This window comes from Mchenga conophoros, linkage group LG6, assembly GCF_057382185.1.
Source record: "Mchenga conophoros isolate Kocher_MC1m ecotype Shallow Benthic linkage group LG6, M_conophoros_male_GT1.1, whole genome shotgun sequence".
NCBI classification, from domain to species: domain Eukaryota; kingdom Metazoa; phylum Chordata; class Actinopteri; order Cichliformes; family Cichlidae; genus Mchenga; species Mchenga conophoros.
In genome coordinates, this window is record NC_140531.1 from 36,138,029 (window position 1) to 36,159,368 (window position 21,340).

Here is a 21,340-nt window from a genome sequence, read left to right on the forward strand (position 1 = left end):
ATTTCACCTCAAAGCGGAAAAGCATTCGATAAAAATAAGCAGCTTACAGTTATACCCAGGGTGCAAATTACATTAATCCAGGCCCATGTGGTCCAAGCAGGACATGACTAAGTAATCAGCCATCCAGAAACATTATTCATCACAGTAATCAATGCCTCTGCTTCTGGTCTGTGAGAGGCCAGGGACAGATGAATGGAAAAGCATAGTGTTTGTTTCAATTTCTCACCTCCCTCCTGATATCATCAGGACAAATTGTAAAATAATGGATGCAAATTTATTTTTATAATTTTGGTTCCCCACTAGTGTCTCTGAGGAGAAAGAAACGGCATGAGGATGACTCACGAAAATGTAACGTTTTGCAAAAAATATCCTTTAATGTCACTACAGAGACCGCTTTTCTCTACAGTGTATTAAGTGCTTTTATTCATGCCAAAGCATACGAATGTTGTAAATCTGTATTTTTAAAATATTACTGTATGTCTGTTGTTGGCACCTGTATCTTACTGAATATTAAAGATTGCTATTTTATTTTCAGATCACTAGTTTTCAGTGCTTCTACTCTTGATCTTCATTTTATATTGATCAGACAGTTCGAGTAACACCAAAATATGTCAATAGGGAAACTATGAGGTCCTACAGTGGCAACAGCACATATGATGTAATGTGGACAAACAGACCAACTGCACCTGGTCTGGTCAAGACAGCCAATAATGCTGTCTATCCCTTATCTACCACCAACAATAAGACATTATTTCCACTTGTTATACAAATAACTGTTCTATGGAGTACCACACTGGTGCTCACACTTCTATATTTAATTTATCTGTACCTTGACTGACAGTCTAAGCTGCTTTATAATACTTCATGCATATTACATACAAATAACCAGGAATTCACTCATTAAGCATTTCATTCTCTAGAAAAGTAGAAAAAGACTCACAGAAAACACTGATTAAGTTAAAAAGAAATGGTGGCATGGTTGATCAAGGTTGTGTGTGACTAAACAAAAACATTACAGTTCTTTCACTGGTGTGATGACCTCTCAGAGTTCGTTGTGTTGGAGTCCCTGGCGAGAAATCTTGTTGGACAAATCCTGCATATGTTTCTTCATCTGAAATCAAACACACACACGCCATTTAAATGCAAGACCACTATGCAGCTAAACAGGGGCTTGTCAACACAAATGATTATTAGTTTACTTCCTATGAAAACAATAGTTTGCTTGTTTTCATAGTAAATTGTAATTCTGTTCACATTTCAAGCTCAAGTTGCAGGGAGTGAAAACTGGAAAACCAGTTGTCTTGATTTTATTTATGCATTTATGTTACTGTATTGGCAATGTTTGTTATATGCATCTGGCCTTACAGCACACGTTAATACATACACTTCACTTAGATAAGTGTGGATGGCTTTGAGATGGTTATAAACTTTGAAGCGCAAACAAAAAGCTGTGAAAATAAAAAGCCACTTAACACTGGGATTACTGCAGTCCTCCAACAACCAGACCTTTCCAGCCTTACAAGCAATTACCAAATACTACATATAATTATTCATTTCTAATGCAGGTGAGAAGTCAAACAGCATATTAAATGCTAAGAGAACCTCTTTATTCTTACTTACCTTGTAGCCCATCTCCCTAGTCTTCTCAGCGAGTGTGTCATACTTTTCCTTGTTCCTCTTGATGTGCTCCTTGTCTCCTAGAGCCTCCACATGCTGCAACTTCTGATGGGACAACTCCAGCTGCTCCTTGTAATGACTGTGCTTCTCTACCTTAGTCTCAAAGTGACGTAGCTCCTCCTAATTGAATAAGAGCAGCCAACATAGAGGGGTGTAAGTTCAGTTAACCTTCAGTTACATGCACAGCTGAACAAGTAGCTTATATGTATCTCAAGAGGCAAATAGAAGTTAAGTACCACAGAGGAAATTCAAGCTGAATGTTTCCTGTGATAGATTTGATCCTGAAACCTGATAGAAACCCCAAAACATTTAAATTGAGTTGTTCACTGCAATCTGCTGCCCAAGGGGACAAACGGTGAAAGGAGCACAACGAGATCCAGGAGAGTGGAATACTTGTGAATTTCAAAAGTGCAATACATAAAAATATGATCATAATAAGTTGCACTTTCCGTGGCTTACAGTACACAAGTAGTACTTAGCTACTAAGTAGTGGAAAATAATACAGTTAATGCTTCTGTGCCAGAAGAGCGCTCGATTAAAAAGTTTTGTGGAGTTGGAGTCAAAGTTAGATTGTAGCACCACATTAAAACAAAAAGTGTCATTTAGGAACAGACAGGGCAAGAGCGTGTCCAAAAACATAAAAACAGTCACAAGAGATGTAAGCACTACCTTGAGAGACTCTAGCTCATCGTTGCTGAGGTTGGTTCTCTTGGCAGCCTCCCACAGTTCAATCACACGCGGCTCCCGAAACTCTACAGACCAGGAAGGGAAAGGCAGATGAAAAGATAAACAATCCAAAGAGACATTTTGGAGCCACAAACACTCAAGAGAAAGGGAGCTCTGAGGAGGAGCAGTCGCAGCAGATATTTCATATCATGCAATCACAACAACCTATCACTTTATAGAAATACACACAAAATATGAAAGAGGCAAAATGCTCGCATTAAGAATTTAATCTTGAGGTGCTGTCACACACTCTCTCTTCGCTCCTGAAGTACTACAAAACTGCAACACTGCAAGTGTAAAAGAAAAAAAAAAAAAAAAAAAAAAAGAGGGAAGGGGATCAAAAACAGATTTCTGCAAGAGGAAGCAAAGACGTGAGGGGAACGAGTGGTTTAGTAAGAAACAACCTGGAGGTAAAGGCGCAGCAACAAAATCATTATGAATCAGCAGAAGGTACAATGCCTTCATCTAAACTTCTCAACAACCTCCCGCTGAAACCTGTACCTGCAAGTGAAGCCTAACACAAACTGCAGCACACTCAACTAACAGCAGCCTTACATATCTGAGGAGTGGAGATAAAATGCACTGTTGAGTGAAATGTTTCGTCTGTTAAACAGCACAAGGCCGAGCTGTTTGACGTCACTGGGCGAATGCAGCGTAGTGAGCTGCTTTCAATGAACGTCTTTAAAAATGCAAAACACTTAAAGCCATCAGCCGTGATACAGTAATGTGTTATTATGATTACAACTCCCAGTAATTAAGCTGATGAGATAAATGTAGCGTCTAATGGAGATGCAAAAAGAGACAAGCGGGGAGTGTGTGTGCTTTTCATGTCTCACCGCTATCTTCACTGAAGCCCTCGTGGCTGAGCTTACGGAGGCGCTCAAAGCCCTGGTTGAGGTCTCTCATTTTGTGCTTCAGCTCTGTGTGCTTCTGCTGCAGCACGTGCTCTTTGGTATCACCCTCCAGGGGAGAGATCACGTTCTTGTGTATTTCTGTTGAGAGGAACAGATGAAAGGAAATAAAGGGGAGAAGAGGGAGAGAGGGGGCAAATTAGAAGTGAAAAGCCCGCAGGGTAGTGTGGGTGGGTTAGATAGGAGTGAGGGCAGAGGAGATGGATGGAGAAAATGAGGGATGGATGACAGAAGGGAATAGGAAAGAGACAAAAAGTAAATTAAACTAATAAAAGACAAAAAGAAAGGCAGTTTTTATTAGCAGCTTTTTACATTATTACATTAAATAACCCGTTAAAGATTAAGGTCATTTTAGAAAACTGGCTTATTTGTCATTTATTTAGCAACTTTTTCAGGAGAACCTTGAACAGCCTGTGTGGTGCTAGAAAAAAGTAAAAGCCAAACAAAGCCTAAGTGTACAGCACCACACTGACTAAATGATAACGGTTGACATTTGGATGAGAAAAGGGGGAGAAAAAAAGAAGAGAAGCCAAACTGGATGAAAACTGAGGAACCTAGACAGGCAGTGGATGGAGGTGGAGGTACTGTGGAAGTTCACAGACAATCCCTCAAGGCAACATGTGATTGGCTTAATATTTAAAAGCATCAGACAAGCAGAAGAAATACTCCCGGCTTGTATGGCAAAAACGCAGCGCTGTGCAGCGCTATCGGGAAAGTTCTGGCACGTAACAGCTGCAAAGTGTCAAGTCACATCCGAAGACGTGCCTGTCCTCCCCGTGCCTACTTGAAACACAGTGGGGCCTGTCAGCTCCTCTTAAAACTCACAGCTTGATGTGATTTGACAAGCACTGATAGAGCACAAAGGGTGGTAACATGTGCAGTCTGATACCTGCCACCTACGTATATGACCACAAGACTGAGCAGACAGACAGAGAGCACTTCAGACTTCAACCCTATAAAACACGGGTGTGCAGAACAGCCATGGCATCTAGAAAATATTACTTTATAACCTTGTAAGCCTTATTTCTTACATTTCTTACATTTACTCCGCTTTATGTTTTTTAAAATGATTCTGATATGATCACAAACACCAGCTAGGTCTGCAGAGAAAAAAAAATAGCAGTAAATGGCATAAAAGGGTCAATAAGAGCTGCTAAGATAGAAAGGGATATTCTGCAGGAGATCTCTTGAATAGACGAAGGACGAAGCAACAGAAAGGAGGACTGGGTTGAACTGCTTTTAAACCTGGCCTCAGAAAACACTAATAAAGCTAAACAGAAGTAGTGCGACACACGCGCCTGCAGCGGATCAAAGGGAGTGATTCACATGGCTCACCCTCAGTCCTGCTGACGGTGTCCATGAGGATGTTGTACTCGTGGATCTTGTCCTTGTGGTGCTGGAACTCCCTCTTCAAGTTCAGCAGCTCCTCATCAGAGAACTTCCCCGAGATCTTAGCCTGGTGGGGGAAGAGGCATTAGAGATATAGTTAGTTTCAAAGGCATCAGAAGAACGAGGATCTTTTGCATGGGAAAGAATTTACTATTACAAGTAGCAGTAAAAGAATCAACGCTTAGTGCAGCAGGACTGTTTGGTAAGAGTCTGAGAAGGTTTAGGCTTATTAAGTGTAGTGATTTTAATGATTACATTTATATGAATATTTTAAAGCCAATCAACTATATTGGACATATAAAAATAGTCAGAGATTGCTCATTTTCACACAAAGACTTTAGAAAATTGGGGAGTTGGGGTCTACGGTGTGAATGCTGGGGTGGAAGAGAAGCTGAAACAGTGATGCAAGGCAGCAATCAGCACTTGCATTAGTGTTGTCAGTGTGTGATGCAGCTCGAATTTCCTGCTTGAACTAGCTCACGCTGCTCCCTTTGTGACTGGTTGGCCATTAAACAAGTTTAGATCTTACAGATTTGATGTAATTTGATCAATGAGTCTTGAAGTTCTGATTAGACTGAATGTATCTGTTGACTGTGTATGGAAGAATGTGGCAAAAATTTATTTGTCACGCAGTAGTGGATTTGCTGTGTTCAGTGAAAATGATGAAATCAGAGACTCACTAAACATTTTACAAGCTTGTTACCTTGTAAAGTGTTTAGTTCTCTTGTTCTTTGTTTCTTGGAAGCCGAGTGGCACTAAGCTGATCTGAAGTTCATGTCCATAAGTTTTTATTTTTACTGGCTGTGATAAGGTTTTTAAAGAGGAACAGCAACAGGGTTGGCATTGAAGTCTTACAGTTACACTACAAACAATGCAAGCATTAAATCAAAGCACCTTACATAAAGCAATACTTCAGCATTTTCAGAATTATGCACACAAACACAAACCTTGTTCCAGAGTTTGTCCAGTCTGGGATCCTCAAATGCATCTTCCTCCTTGATGTCGTGATCTTTCAGTGAGTTGCTCTCCAGTGGCCGTGTGTCCCTTTTCCCATCCATCCCATACTTGGCGAGGATCACTGCATAACACAACCACAAGACTTTAAACAAACGCTGTGTTGAATTATCCTGACATGAGCCTCTAAGGAACAACAACAGAGGCTGTATCTTGGGAGGAAGCGGGAGATAGGCATATTAATCATTTAACAAGACTCTAAACCCCTTGACAGTAACTCATAAATTTCAAAGGAAACATCAAGGGGAGTAGGATCCCTAATGAAGGTAACGAAGAAGTAGAGCCAGACCAATATTTTAGTCAGTCGATGTCGGACTATAGATATATTTTTAGTGGTTATTTTATTTTCCTGGGGCCTTTCTGTGTGGAGTCCAGCTTCTTCCCAAAATCCAAAGACATGCAGTTAGTAAGGTTAAGTTAACTGGTAATTCTAAATTGTCCATAGGTTTGAATGTGAGTGTGAATGGTTGTCTCTCTCTGTGTTAGCCCTGTGACAAGACTGGCAACCTGTCCAGGTGTGTACCCTGCCTCTCGCCCTATGGTAGCAGCGATAGGCTCCAGCTCCCCCGTGACCCTGACAAGGATAAGTGGAAGAGAATGGAATATGCATTTGTTGTCTAATATAAGCATATACTCTTTTCTTCCCCTGAAGAAAAGCAAAAAAGATGCTTGGTGTAATTTAAAAACTTTGTAATCACATAGTTGCTGCTGACTTAATGCATCACTGCACGTAATTTTCTCCCAAATGCGAAATTAATCACTTTCCACCAGCTTCATCCAGTTATGAGTTTGTCATAGTTTCTATCATATATCAGCCAAATCTACATAAACTGTGACTTAGCAGCAAAACACAGTCAGATGTTACCCTGACTGACATATGATGACAGCCTTCTCTGCTTTCTTTATAGCAACTAAATACCAGCCAAACAATAACTTGGTCAACTCTACTGAGTCAAAGACCTCTGGGAAATCATTTTGGGCCAGTAAGAATAAGTCTGTGCCTAAGTTAATATGGAAAAAGTGAGCAGTAAGTTCTGATCTATTATAAAGCTATAGCTCTTTGGGGGCAGGGGTGGGACATGGTAAATGGACTGGTTCTTATATAGCACCTTTCTACTCTGAGCTCTCAAGGCTACTTGTCTCACTCACCCATTCACACAAGCACTTTCTTCTATGTAAGTGCTTTCTATCTAACATTCACAGGCATTCATACTCGGATGGATGCACTGGAGAGCAACTTGGGGTTAGTATGTTGCCCAGTGATATTTGGCATGCAGACTGGAGCAGATGGTGATCAAACAAACTTCTGATTAGTAGGTAACCTGCTCTGAGTGAGCTACAGCCACCCTGGACAAAGGCCAACTTCATTGGATTTATAGGTTTCCTTTCAGGATTGTTTGAGTGCCCATGTCTGCTGTGTTATATTATATTTCTGTCTATATAGCACATGATAAGTAGGGGTGCAACAATACACAAAATTCTCGGTTCGGTTCGATACTTTGGTGTCACGGTTCGATATTTTTTCGATAAAAAAAAATGTTCATGCCTTTTTAATTTGTCATTTATTAAGTTTTCACGGCACATTCCGCACCACATCTCTGTGCGTTCATCATTTGTTTGAAGCCAGCTCACCTCCTGCAACTACTTTTCCGAGAATACGTGCTTCTTTTGTGGTTCGGACTCCTGACATTTCTTTGGAGGTGGAGGAACATCACAGCAATTGCTTAAAGGAGCTTGCTTCTTCGACATCTTTAAGAGTTCTAAACAAATGTCTGTCCTCCTTCTGAAAATCTTATGTATGTAAACACGCGTTGCAACTTCTTATCTTGTGCCCGTTTTTTATTTTGACAGCGAATGCGCACCTGCGGACCACTTATGTGCAGCCCTGGTTATTTCGCTTGTCATATTGCAGCCACAGAAATTCTTTTGTCCGTGAAACCATAAAGCTGCACTTTCTTTTTGCCTTATAGTCTGATTTGTCATAACTTTTCCGTTTTGTGGTAAGCTTTTCTTTGGCTGTCACTTCTTCACCCTGACCTGTCTTATTTGGCTCAGCAGAACTAAAATATTGTGGCGAGCTCAGACAAGGAGGAGACGGAGGTGTCGTTTGGTCTTGCTTCCCGTGAGCTAGCCAGGGAGCACAGCCGTTTGTTGACATCTGCAGAAGAACACTGCCGCTAGCTAACTGCTCAGCGCGGCAACAGCACAGCAACAACAACAACGCCACACAGGGCGCCCTCTGACCCCGGAAGGACACACCGTCGCAGTGAGAGGGCGTCACCCGTCACTATGGCAACATAAACAAAACATAACTGTACAAACAGAACCCCGAACAGCCCTGACCCGCTACATAGCCCCCACCTAAGGGGTCAGTCGTCCCCGACGACCCCATTACCCCACACAAAGTCCTGCAAATGTCCAGGTGCCTTCTTTTGGCGCACCGGCCGGTCACGACCGGCGGGGGAAAAGTCACTCGGGTCAGAACATGGGGTGCCACCATCATCCCACTTCTGACACCAATGTGGCGAGCTCAGACAAGGAGGAGACGGAGGTGTCGTTTGGTCTTGCTTCCCGTGAGCTAGCCAGGGAGCACAGCCGTTTATTGACATCTGCAGAAGAACACTGCCGCTAGCTAACTGCTCAGCGCCGCAACAGCAGAGCAACAACAACAACAACACCACACAGGGGCGCCCTCTGACCCCGGAAGGACACACCGTCGCAGCGAGAGGGCGTCACCCGTCACTATGGCAATAAAAACAAAACATAACTGTACAAACAGAACCCCGAACAGCCCTGACCCGCTACAATATATATCCTGCTGCTTTTACACACGCACTCACATAACGCTCAGCGATTCTCTGCGCGATCAACCTCTCACATGTTTAAGCTTGCTGCGGGAGATTTCACTTGTCATGTTTGCATAGTAAGCTAACGATTGATAAGACGATGTCAGAGGAATTGGTGCGCAAATTATCATCACTCACCAATCAGTGCTGTCGCTCTCTATACACAGTGCGCAATTGCAAAGTGAAAGCAAAAAACAAGCGCAAATTCAAACTCGATTTCAATATGTCACATATTGACAGTGGCTCACCGATGCCAATGACATAATTACCCAGCTACATTTCCGAAAGAATGCAAAAGCATTGACATATATTTTTCCTTCCTACGATAGGCCGACGGGCAGGGCAGAGATAAATTTTGGTAGCCCGAAAAATCGCTAGCCCAGGGACGTTGGGCAGGCGATTTTGCGAGCCCTGTATCTGATTGAGGAATCACTCATCTTTGGAAAAGAGAGTTTATTACAGAGAAATGGCTCTTTCCAAAATAAAAGCGGTACTATACGCTTCTTCTGGGCTATATTCTCAGCAGCATATTAAACATATCAGGTCCCCATAAGGAGAATCATGTGCTAACGGCTGTCTAAATGACTCGGGTAAAGTTTGTAGCAAGCTGCTTGTTGTTTTCTGCTTCCACTTGTCTTTGCACTAGGATGATGTCGGTGTAAATGTGCAGTCATATTCGTTGTGTTCCCACTGGTGCTGTCAGCGTAAATCTCATTGAAATGACCTTAACACCACAACGGCAAATCTCCGTTAACGAGCTACCGCGGATCGCCCGTGCATGGGGCTGGACGGCCAACACGTTAACGAGCTAACTGCGCTAACACACTAGCTCCCACCCATGTAATTGAGCATTGCGTGGCACATCCAACATACTGTTTCACTTTAGTCCATGACACGCTTACCTTCAGGGTCATACGTCACATGAAAACCAAAATAGTTCCAAACGCCAGATCTGAATGAGGGTGGGAGAGGTTCAATTTGCCATGTTGCAAGGAGAGCCTAACTTCTGTCTCGCTAGCTTGCCCTGCCCTCAGTGAATCTGCGTTCGACTACTCCGCCTAGGCTGCACTGTCGAGCGCAGATCCACTGAGCGCTCAACACAGACAGCATCGTCAGAAGGAAAGTTGATAAAATAAATTAAAAATTTATTTTGTATTCGTACCGAACCGAAAGCACTGTATCGAACAGTTCAATATCGATACGAGTATCGTTGCACCCCTAATGATAAGGCTGCCAATGGCTTTTAAAAACAACCTAGAATGAATATTTTTTCAAGACATTAAGTAGTATTTGTCAATTAATTAATTTAGTAGCAGTGGCATCGTGAACAACCCCACAATTTTGCAGAATGTCTACATCATAAAGTGAATAAGACAAGAGATAATAATAATAATAATAATAATAATAATAACGATAATAAGCACATTCAAAAACCTTCAGGAAAGATAACTATTATTATTGGCAAATAAAAAGGTAAATATTTGTCAGTGACTGTTGACCTGTCCAGGGTGTACCAGCCACGCTCCAGTTATTCTGTGACCCTGAACTGAATAAGTGGTCAAAAAAAAAAAAATTGATGAATTTGGCAAATTGAAAAACAAAGCATATAAAGATGGACTTGGGACTGAGAAATCTCTGCCCTCATTATTCTCCAGTAAACGTTTATTGTAGGTGCTGATTCAGCACCATCACAGCATTTTTGCAAATCACCAGTGTCATTTATTAACTTCAATAAGTGTGTTTACATATACAGCATGCTAGTTTAAAATCTTTATTAAGACCGTAGAAAATCTCTGTGGTGCTGGAGGAGTTAAACAGTTTACATTGCACACTTTCATCGTTGTGTGTTTACGTTCTCCGACTGACCGGTGTGAGGAGTGTCTTTTGACATATAAAATACATCAAGAACAAGCGCAGAGGAAATGAAGGTAATGAGGGAGACAAAATGACTGTGAAGCTCAATTAGAATGAGTTAAGGAGAAGGACAGGATTCAGCATGGAAAAGATGACTCGACGTGCTCCTTAAAAAATTATATTTAGCCAGCTAAAGGAGGGACTGTGTTGCTCTGCCTGTAGCAGGAAGGTCACTGCACCACAGGGGAGCGAGGAAGGAGAGGAACCAGAGCAGGTGGACTGCTGGCCGAGCTCTCACAAGGAATAAAGGGAGATACAGTATGCCTATCCTTTAAAATCATACAATAGGACCTCAGTCTAAACACTGCTAAATACTACATAAAGAATATCTAAAGTGTAATTCAAAATACAGAAATATCTTTTTACCCACAGCCTGAATAGCACATAAAATAAAATTGGTATGCTTTTAGTAACTCATCTGCCAGGTGACAAGTGAACGGATTAAGTGAGATATGAAGAGTGCTACTGATAACAGCAGGAAGGAGCAGTGGGGGAATCACTACCACAGCTTAGAAGTATGACCTTCAGAGTTTATTTTAAATGACAAACCAGTACATCAGAATGTTTACTCCGGTTAAACTTTTACTTTTATGGTCAAGTATGTGATCCTTAAACTTTGCCATGTTTAGCACATATACTATAAAAAGTACATGTACTTAATCTATCATTAAACATTTTCTTTGTCTTTGTTCGATTGACATCTACAGTATATGCCTTGACTAAATTAGACCTACCTAAACAATCTGTCTTAACATGTCTCTTTTTAGCACTGGGTTTAAATGACATTGAAATTCAGAAAGTTTGTAAAAGTTAGATTCAAGATTATTATTATTTTCTTACACCACTAGCAAAGCAATTTAGGACCCGTTTCATGTCTACAGTGGCAAGAAAAATGGAGGATCTCAGACAGTTTTACAAGATAAAACTTCTGTAAAGTCTTTTGTTTGTGTTTTTGCATGAGAGGATTTCGTTTTATTATTTTCCAAGGTTTAAAACAAAAACTAAAGATGCTGTTCTCAAGCCAGGTGTCATTAACCTTCTGCTTTCCCATATTAGACAAAAAGAAAATTAAAAGGAATAACTTTAAATTCATTAACTCTAAAAATATCTGTCTTTTTGATGAGAGAAGATGGCTCTTACCAACGCATCGTGACCCACTGATTAGAGAGGCAAGATAAGATGCTGAAGATGGAACTACTATGCAGGAGAGAAGGAGGCAGATCACAGAGGGGGTTCATAAATGTAATTGAAGAGGACATACAGAGGGTTGCAGTGGCAGAGAGGATGGAAGATGATGCTAGGGATAGGCTAGATGATCTGCTGTGGTGGCCCCTAAAGGAAGCAGTGAAAGGAGAGGAAGAAGAAGAAATCCTGTGATACTCTCTGTTCCTGTTTTTTTGTTGGCTTTAGTGACTACCAGTGTGTTAGGATACGTTGCAGTCATTATTACTAATCAAACCCATAAAAAATGTCAGTACAGGGATTGTTAAAGATGGTGATTAAGGATCTAGAGGAAACTGACTCAGGACAAAGCTCTAACTACTGCTGATTGAAGCAGTCTGCAGTTTGTCTTACCATGGAAGTTGCGCCTGAGCTGGGCCTCCTTCTCCCCATTTTCATCGAATCCCTCCACCTTCATTTTTTTCCACTGCAGCTCATCTTTCTCCTGGATCTTCAGGTCACTGTGCAGCTCAGCCTGTCGGACTGGAGACAACTGCATCTGTTAAATCCAAAAGAGTAGAAAATGTTGGCTTTGTTAGACAGGCAGAGGGAGAAAGTTTGCAGAAACAGAAAAGTACACAGAGAGATTTTTTTTTTTTCCATAATCCTACTGGAGAATTTTGCTCACAATAACAGTCTATTAAATATTGACCAAAGGTCTGATGAGGCAGCTGAAGAGGCAGTTAAATGCTAAATGATGCTCACTGGGATTAGCCGCAGTAAAACGCATTTTTCAACAATTTTCCAATACCAAGCTTGGCCCACCGTCTTAGCTGTAAGTACCAACTTCACAATGAACAAAAGACGCCTGATTTTTTTTTCCAACTAAGGAAACGTCCACCTGATCCCCTGGGTCTGTGCATAGCTCAGTACGTCGATCATGTATCTCTTATTGCCCTGTCTTCATTGTTTCAGCATTTTCCTCAAATTATTTGTGCTACATGAATCGTGCTGTTGATCGTCTTAAATACATACCCTTTGAGCTTTCTCCCAGACCTGGTTTAGCTTAGCTATCCTGAACTCCACTGCCTGCCCATCTCTGTCGTTCGGTTTGGGCTCATTCAGCTCCCGGGAGTATTTCCCGGCCATTACACCAACGCCGAGACACAAAGCTGCGAACAAACACTGCAGCCTCATTTTCAAAACAACTCTGCGCAACCAACGACAGAAAAACACCACCAAAATACTTAAATGAACCACACAGCACCACAAACGGGGTATTGTTGTGATTCACTGGAGTACCGAAAGTCATATGCTCAAAAGAGGCGGGCATTTCCGCGAGAAGTGCACTGTGGGATATGTATTTTCTTGGCGCAGCCTTTCTGTAGCTACTAAAGCGGAAAGAGCGTTCCTTGAACTACACTGGAAATGCCGCTCTGCGCTGTTACCTAGCAACAAGGCTGCAGACTCCGACAGCAAATAGAAAGCCTCCACGCGTTTACTGTACTAGTATGGATGCTGTCTCTATTTTCAAGTACCCGTTGAAAAGACCAAGTAACTTTAAAACACTGGGATGACGGAAACACCGCTTTCTTAAAGGAGATACCAAAGAAGATACCTGTTAACTGGATGCGAACTTTTTCTAAAAGAAAACGAAAAGAATTTGATATCCATTATTATTATTATTATTATTATTATTATTGGATACTGTGTAAAATATAAGTAAAAACAAAAAGCAATGATTTGGAAATCTCATAAGCCCATATGTTATTCACAAAACTACACAGAAAACATATAAAATGCATAAGCTGAAAAATGTTTTTCAGCTTATGCATTTTAAGCTGAAAAACATTTTTTCAGCTTAAAATGAAAAATGTTCTCATTTGTTGTTGGTACCTACAGCTAAGAAGGTGGGCCATTAGTTAACACTTCAATAAAAATGTTAACTAATGTTAAACTTGATGGCAGCAACCTGTTTTACTACTTGTGTAGCATCGCCTCTTCTTTTAACTACAGTCTCTAAGCATCAGTCCTGGGTACTTTTTGTGTTTAATGATACAGCAAATGTTTTCAGTTGGTGAAAGAACTGAACTGCACACAGGCCAGTTTAGCATTGAAAGGCTACCTAAAGATTTGACTTTTTGTTTTATTACAATAAAAGGTAAAACATTTACAAAAATCAAGCCTGTACATGAGTGACACCACCTATTAACACGGTGTGGTAGAAAAGAAAGATAATATAATATAAAACCCATAAAAATAAGCCAGCAAACAAACAGAAACCCTGCAAATCAAACCAGAACAAACAAACAAACCAAAACAGGCAAACAGATAAAAAACTAAAAACTGTGTGATCCTTCAAAATTGATCTAAATGCCAAAAAATGTATAAGGAGAAACGCTTTTATTGTTTGAAATCACTGAGAAACAGAAGAAAACTACTTTTACAGTTTGGGTCAGTGGTCAGTTACCTTAAAAGTTTAAAGGAGTTAAAACAAACACACACACACACACACACACACACACACACGCACACACACACTATTATTAATAGTTGGTTTTGCTCACTACATATCAAAAAAAGCTGAGATAATCAAAATTTTTGAGAGACAAAATACATTTTTTATTATTGATCCGACCTTGAGTATATTGTTTCTATAACGTTCATGCTTATATACCACAATAACTGAAGTGAATTCAGTTAGACTATATTAAACTGTGAGGACAAAAAAAGTGAGACAGAAACACATTATACTGCACTTCTTGATAAAATTGTTTCAGAACTTTATTGTCAATAAATCTGATCCAGCTGAAACTGAATTGAAGTGAAGTGAGGCTGGGAGAGAGAAAAACAATAATGGGTTTGTGGGCGCGTGCTATGCAGCATCTCACAGGCGGCATCAAAAGTCCAAAACAAATCACACAGTCATTTGATCAGAAATCTAACACAGTCCTTCAGGATGAATCCAGTCATATTCCCAACAGAATGTAGACATTAGTGTTTAAAAGTTAGTGGTCTGTGTCAATTTGATCATCTAAAAATGAAAAGATTTACATGTGCATATATTGAAATTTGAAGACACAGCCTGACAAAAGCAAATAAACAGATGTTTCTGTGATTTTGCAGGGTTCAGTGCATAAAGTAAGAATCATTGCCACAACACAACAACAGAATATTCATGCAATAATGGATCAAACTTACAAGCAAAATTAGAGGGTGCATATAAAAAGAGGAACAGAGGCAGAAAGCTGAAGCATCTAATGTTTGATGAATGCTGATGTATTCATGCCTGGATTTAATTGCAATTTCCTACCCGGTTGTATAAAATGTGAAAAACAAAGTCAGACAAATGTTCAATAAATATCCTTTCAGGTTAAAACATTTTTAGCACCCATTTAGAGCACTGTTAATCAAACGGCGTTTCTACAAACTATGTACCCCTTTTGATGAACCAAATTAATTCATAGTTAGAATAATTTGGCTGTTATAACTCTTTACTTTCATCAGTTGGTGTTCATTTACATATGTAAGAAACTAAAAAAAGAATCAAAACGTTCTTGAAATTTTCAGCCCTTATTTCTCTCTCAGCATTTTTTTGTTTTTAATCTCTATTTACAGCTTCTACAGCTAACAGGCGTTGGTATTTAATGAGCAGAAATGTCCACCAGGAATCTGCTACTGATTGAGCCGCACTTAATTAATCTGTCTACCTGCCAATGGACAGCTGGCTAGCATGAAAGGTCAACACCACCCAGTAAAAATATCAGAAAATTGCAAAAAAAGTATACTTTTCATTCTCTGTCCCATCACAGTGGTCTACCTCACCTGCAGCATCCCCATATGCATCTGTGCACACTCAGTGAGCAATGTTTGAGTGAGTTAACTGATGAATAAATAACTAAACTTTCTCTTCCTTTCTATTTTGTTGGTAAATTTTTAGCAAGAACGGTTTGTGCTGTTGCACTGAAGTAAGAGTCTATGCCTTGTGCAAGTTTTATCTGAGTGTCTCTAGTTTCTTCCCATAATTCAAAGAGAAAATGTTCAATGATTATAACTGTTAGGCTGGCTATTGTAATTCGTTATTATTGATCCAAAATGCTGCAATGAGAATACTGACAGGGACTGGAAAAAGAGAGCCAATTTCTTCCATATTGGCTTCTCTTTAATGGCTCCCTGTTAAATCCAGAATCAATTTTAAAATCCTTGTGTTAAGGTCTTGTATAATCAGGTACCATCCATCTTAAAGATGTCATAGTACCATATTGCCCCAGTGGAGCACTTCCCGTGCAGACTTCTGGTTTACTTGTGGTTCCAGGATATTTAAAAGTAGAATGGGAGGCAGAGCCTTCACTTTCAGACTCCTTTTCTGTGAAACCAGCTCCCAGTTTGGATTCACTGAGACAGACACCCTCTCTACTTTAAAGATTAGGGTTAAAATGTTCCTTTTTGATAAAGCATATAGTCAGGGTTGGATCAAGTGAACCTGAATGAGTAATGCTGCAATAGGTCGTGGCTACTGAGGGCTTCCCATGATACAGTGGGTGGACCTTTTTCAGTCACTATGTGCTTCCACACCACACTGCATGTAATCATGAATCTCTGGCTCTGTTTACAGTCTGTCTGTTATTCTGGCTTCCTCATATCATCCACAGCCTGTCGTGCCAGATGACTGCCCCTCCCTTAGCCCAGTTCTGCAGGAGGATTCTTCCTATTGAAGTGGAGTTTTTCCTTCCCACTGTCGTCAAGTGCTTCCTCAAAGGGTCTCGTTTGATTGTTGGATTTTCTCCCTAATATTCTAGGATCTGTACCTTAAAATATAAAGCATCTGGAGGTGACTGTTGTTGTGATTTGTCTCTCTCTCTCTCTCTCACTTTCTCTGTTGCTCTCTTTAATTGAACTGAAAATTGAATAATATGAAATCGGCCATATGGGCACAGGCATGTATGAATGGTCTCTGTTTCTCTCTGTGTGCAGCTTTGTGATAGTTTGGGGAAAAAAAGCATGTGTGCTCCTGTAAAAACGTGTCAAATGAGATGCACACAGGAGTATTGTAATTAAATAAGCAAGAAAATCAAGTTGCCAAAACTCTTAGTAAAGTCAACAGCAGTCACAAGAGAAAAATCAAATGAAAAATGATTCAAAATGTACTCTTGCCTTGACATTTTATCTTTTTTTTTAAACAGTGCACAAAGACAATATGTCTATAGATTAAAAAATATGACACTGGGCCAGAATTTCTGGCCCAACTCTGGCAAAAGTCCCTGGAGAGGTAACTCAAGAAGGGGAGAGAGACATTAGGCCAGTGGGAAGCTGTGTCACAACAAGGAGCGCCACAGTGGCACGACTGTTATATAAAGCATGCTTGATGATGGCATCATTTTGTCTCCCTTCAGCTTCCATTAGGTGGAAAGACAGAAATTGTTTGAGATGTTGTATGAAAGCAGTGAGACACAGGAGAAAAAGAAGAGTGAAACAAGTGAAGCACAAACTGAAAAATGGAGAAAGCAAAAAGGAGAAAGGAAACGACAAAAAAGGGAAAAACTCTCAGTTAGCAGACATTTGATCAGCGGGGCTCGATGTCTTGTGGGTGTTAAGGAAAGTCATAATGAAATAAAGAGTATATTCAATCAGTGACCTGAAACAAACACAGTCGTTAAGACCAAGCCACTGCAATAAACAGGCTTCGATTATCTTATTACTTGTGCTAATACAACCACAGAGAACAACAGGAGCAGGCATCGCATTAGTGTGGAGTATAGCTCTGCTTGGAAAAGCTCCTCATCAACAAAACTTTCAACATATTAAAATCTGTCGACAACTATTTCAAGGTTGTTTCAACAGAGCTGGCAATAATTTTCTTATATATGAACAATACCCAGTGTCCTATATAGTATGCTTTTCTAAATAACTCTTGGTGAAGTAAAAACTGTTGTTAAGTGTTAATGCATATTTAATGGCTACTGAAATTTCAACTACGTTTGCTGACAGAGAAAACAAATAGAGTTAATTCCCCCCGCTATTTGTTTTTAATTATATATTTTTCTTTTAATTATCACTCTATGCAAACCAGATGAACCCTTTGATTTAGCAGCTCTTTTCACATTCTCTGGAAAAGAAATTTACTTGGATTTTCATCTTTATTTTGAATCCTGTTGTAGGAGGTGAAAATGAAATAAAAAAAGAATCTTAACCTCAACGATGTCTAAATTAAAAGACTATATTGCTGAGTCAGTTTGTGCTACATAAAGATAACTTGCTGTGCTGTGCAAAACACTTGAGCCACGCTTCATTATGAAAATGGGAAAGAGGTGGAGAAATGTTTTAAAATATGTTCAAGCAATCACGGAAAAAAGTATATAAAGCAAAAAAAAAATTTGGCCAATTCTAATAAGCCTAAAAGTCGATATTTAGTATGACGGCCTTTATTCTTCAGCAAAGCCTGAACTTTAACCCTGTAAAGCTGAAACCATGAAATAATTGAAAATTGTGTTTATTGAAACCTCTGACAATTAAAAACAAAAAACAAGAAAACAAAACAACTTTGTGTTCATATCCTCCTGAGAACCAAGAAAACTGCCACTGTTACGTGAGGCTTTTCTCGCTGTTTCAGCCACCCTTCCACTGAGGCCATTTCTGATGAGACTTCAGCAAAGCACAGACGAATCAACTCAAGGTCCAGATGTATCGCTCACGTCTTGTGCCAGTTATTCCTATTTCTTAATAATATTCAGATACTGTTCATCTGCCACTACTTCTTTTGTCCCCCACTTGTCCAATTTCCTCAAAAGGACACACTACACACCATCCTGAGATATGCGAAGTTTTCAGTTAGTAGCTTTTTAGGAATCACCTTGTTGGTAGAAGACAAAATACGACTCTATGTCTGTCAAATGTGTTTTTTCTCTCTTTCTCTTTAAAAAAAAAAAAAATTACTAAAGGAATGGGAATAAATAATATGTTTTTGTGACAGGCTGCCAGTAAAAAAGTGGCTAAAGACACAACTTAAAATTGGTTATTTGCTAGGTTGACAAATCACGGGTTCATCTCTTGAGTTAAGTGCCTTTATATGCTTGAATGATTAATAGAGCAGTTTTAAGTGGCTATACTATAAAGACACATCTCCTGGATGCACTGGTACGCATCTTCAGTGATGTATCCTAGGGTCATCAGGTGTTTCGGGTCTCACAACATTATACACCCTCGCCCAGGCAACCCAGCCGGTGGTGATCAGGCCCCGACTTGTGTACCAGTAGCTACCCACGGATCAGCCCTCTTGATCCACAGCCACCTTGTGGCTTTCTCTGCCGCTTCACTCACAGCCTGGATGGCTCTCTTCTTGGCTGCCCCAGCCACGCCCAGCCGGCCTAGGACTTTGCAGAGTGATCGTCCTGCAAAGCCCCTACAACCCACTTCTATGGGCTCATAGAAAGTCTTCCAGCCCCTTCCCCTGCACTCCTGCACTAGTTCCTGGTACTTTCCTCGTTTCCTTTCATTGGCCTCTTCAATCCGCTCTTCCCAGGGCACTGTGAGTTCCAGCATGATCAGCTGTTTTGAGGCCTCAGAAATAATTATCATGTCTGGCCGGAGTGATGTTTTTGCAATGTTCTGAGGGAACTTTAGTTGTTTACCCAGGTCAGCCTGTAGCTGCCAATCAGAGGCTGTGTTGAGGAGGCCAGTTGTCAAATGTGGGCGCACCTGGGGTTTCTCTCCAGCCTTAATAAAAGAGATTACCTTCCTCGGAGCATGATGATGCTTGCTGGTGCTGATTGCTGAGGCAATCTTTTCAGCAACTACTCTGAGCACCTGGTCGTGCCGCCAACGATACCAACCATCGGCCAGGGCCCTTGGGCAGCTGCTAAGGAGGTGTTCTAGGGTCCCTCTTCCAGAGCACAGGGGACAGGCAGGTGTCTCGCTCTTTCCCCACAGATGGAGGTTAGGGTTAGGGCTTAAGAAACAAACAAACAAACAAATAAAACACAAGTTAGAAAGCGGGCAACATCCAAAGAAAAACTTTGAAAGACCATCAGAAAACATGGAGAGCTAATAAATAAACTTGCAAGAAATTCTGGCTCTTTGGATGCAAGATATAATGAAAATAAAGGCAACTCAAGATTTTGCACAGCACTCTACATGAAGTTTAATGAATTTTATTTAGGTTCAACTGAAAAGAATGATTGAATTATTGTCATGCAGTCCATACATGCACATCAGATGCATATTTAGTGAAACATGTTCAAAGTCAGCATTTGTCTTTCATCTGATTTTCTCTGTACCAGCCAAACCTGAGCTTTTGAAAAAGATGAGTAAGACAACCCAAAAGACAAAAAAGGGGAGTGCAAAACCCCCATCTTGGTTGGCATTTGCAGCAATCTTTGTACTATGAAGCAGATCTTGTGCAAATTTGCCAGATGTCTGTGTCCAAGCACAGCACCTGGTGCATTCTGTCTGAGCAGGACTCATGTTCAAAATGTTGTTGGACTGTCTCTTCTTCATCTGCATAGCTCCATATAAATGAGAGCTCTGTTGTAAAGCAACTGCAGCTAATTCAATGACATGAATCATGTATGGAACTATACCACATTATATTTTGGGCTTTTATTTTGTTTTTCATATATTTGTTACTATTTGAGCCATCATCATGCCCTCTTTCCTGTTACTTGTTGTTATTGCAGACTTCCTCTCCATTTCTACTGGTGCCTACTGCCTATTTATAGCAAATTGCATTAAAGTAATTCAGAAATGTCTGTGCTAACTTTAGACACTGGCTGATACATAAAATCTGCGATATGGATTTTTCCTCATGTCTGCAGTGCAGAGCTTTGTTTGTTCTCATTTTGAGTAAAATAAAACCTGTTTTGTTGGAATGTTCAGCTTGTCAGTGTTGGCCCGCGACCTCTGACATCATTGATGTAGTTTCCAGCCTGAAATGTCAGCGTGAAATTTAAAAATGGATGTGGTTGAGGTGCCACTAATAGCACATGTACTAACATGTAAAGTGCTGCCAGTAATGTGTCCTTCCACCATACAATCAGCTTCACTGATCTGAAAAACTCAATTCATTTACACCAGCAAATGCTGTTATTTAAGCCATATTTCACTTTTTAAATTTCAGCTCCAGCTTGGTACACTATTATGGATAAACTATTCCTGGAGCCATTGTAAGGGTAAAGTAATTGGTTAAGGACCAATGAAGGGAGAGTGGGAATTTTCTCAGAGTTTTAGGAGAGTTTTCTCTGTGATTGCAATAACTTTATGCCTCCATGTTATATACAGACATAAAATCTGTTTAGCAAGGCCTTGTTTGACGAATGAGTTGACAAAACTTCAGACATACAGTATAGGAAAGGATCAGTGTGACACCCAAATGAGCAAAAAGTTAAACTAACCATAAATGTAAGTGCTGATAAGGATGGTTTGTTATCCAGGTTTACAGACGGTGTATGTGCTGCAGACAAGCACAACATGAAGAAAACATTTCCTCAAAAACAAATTACAAGATTAAGAATTAGCATACTAGTTATGAACGTTTGTTGATGGTTAACACTGATGTTATCAAAGATAGAAAGATAGAAAAAAAGCAAACTGCAGATAAAATAATTCGTAAAGGTTAGGTTTAAAGTTTTCATCAATATAAAGAATCTAAACCTCCACAATAAAATGGACATGGATGTCTACAATTCCAGGGTCAATCGGGTGTTTTGT

General features: G+C 40.2%; 1 protein-coding gene across 1 annotated transcript; it reads right to left on the bottom strand.

Moving 5' to 3' along the window:
- Positions 1-349: 349 nt before the first annotated feature.
- Positions 350-12,978, bottom strand: lrpap1 (low density lipoprotein receptor-related protein associated protein 1). Its single transcript, XM_085277846.1, has 8 exons — positions 12,674-12,978; positions 12,053-12,197; positions 5,651-5,781; positions 4,650-4,770; positions 3,240-3,395; positions 2,347-2,429; positions 1,621-1,797; positions 350-1,111 (listed from the first exon to the last, which is right to left on the bottom strand). The coding sequence occupies exons 1-8, from the start codon at positions 12,833-12,835 to the stop codon at positions 1,043-1,045; spliced, it is 1,044 nt and encodes a 347-aa protein (XP_085133972.1). The 5' UTR covers positions 12,836-12,978; the 3' UTR covers positions 350-1,042.
- Positions 12,979-21,340: the final 8,362 nt, after the last annotated feature.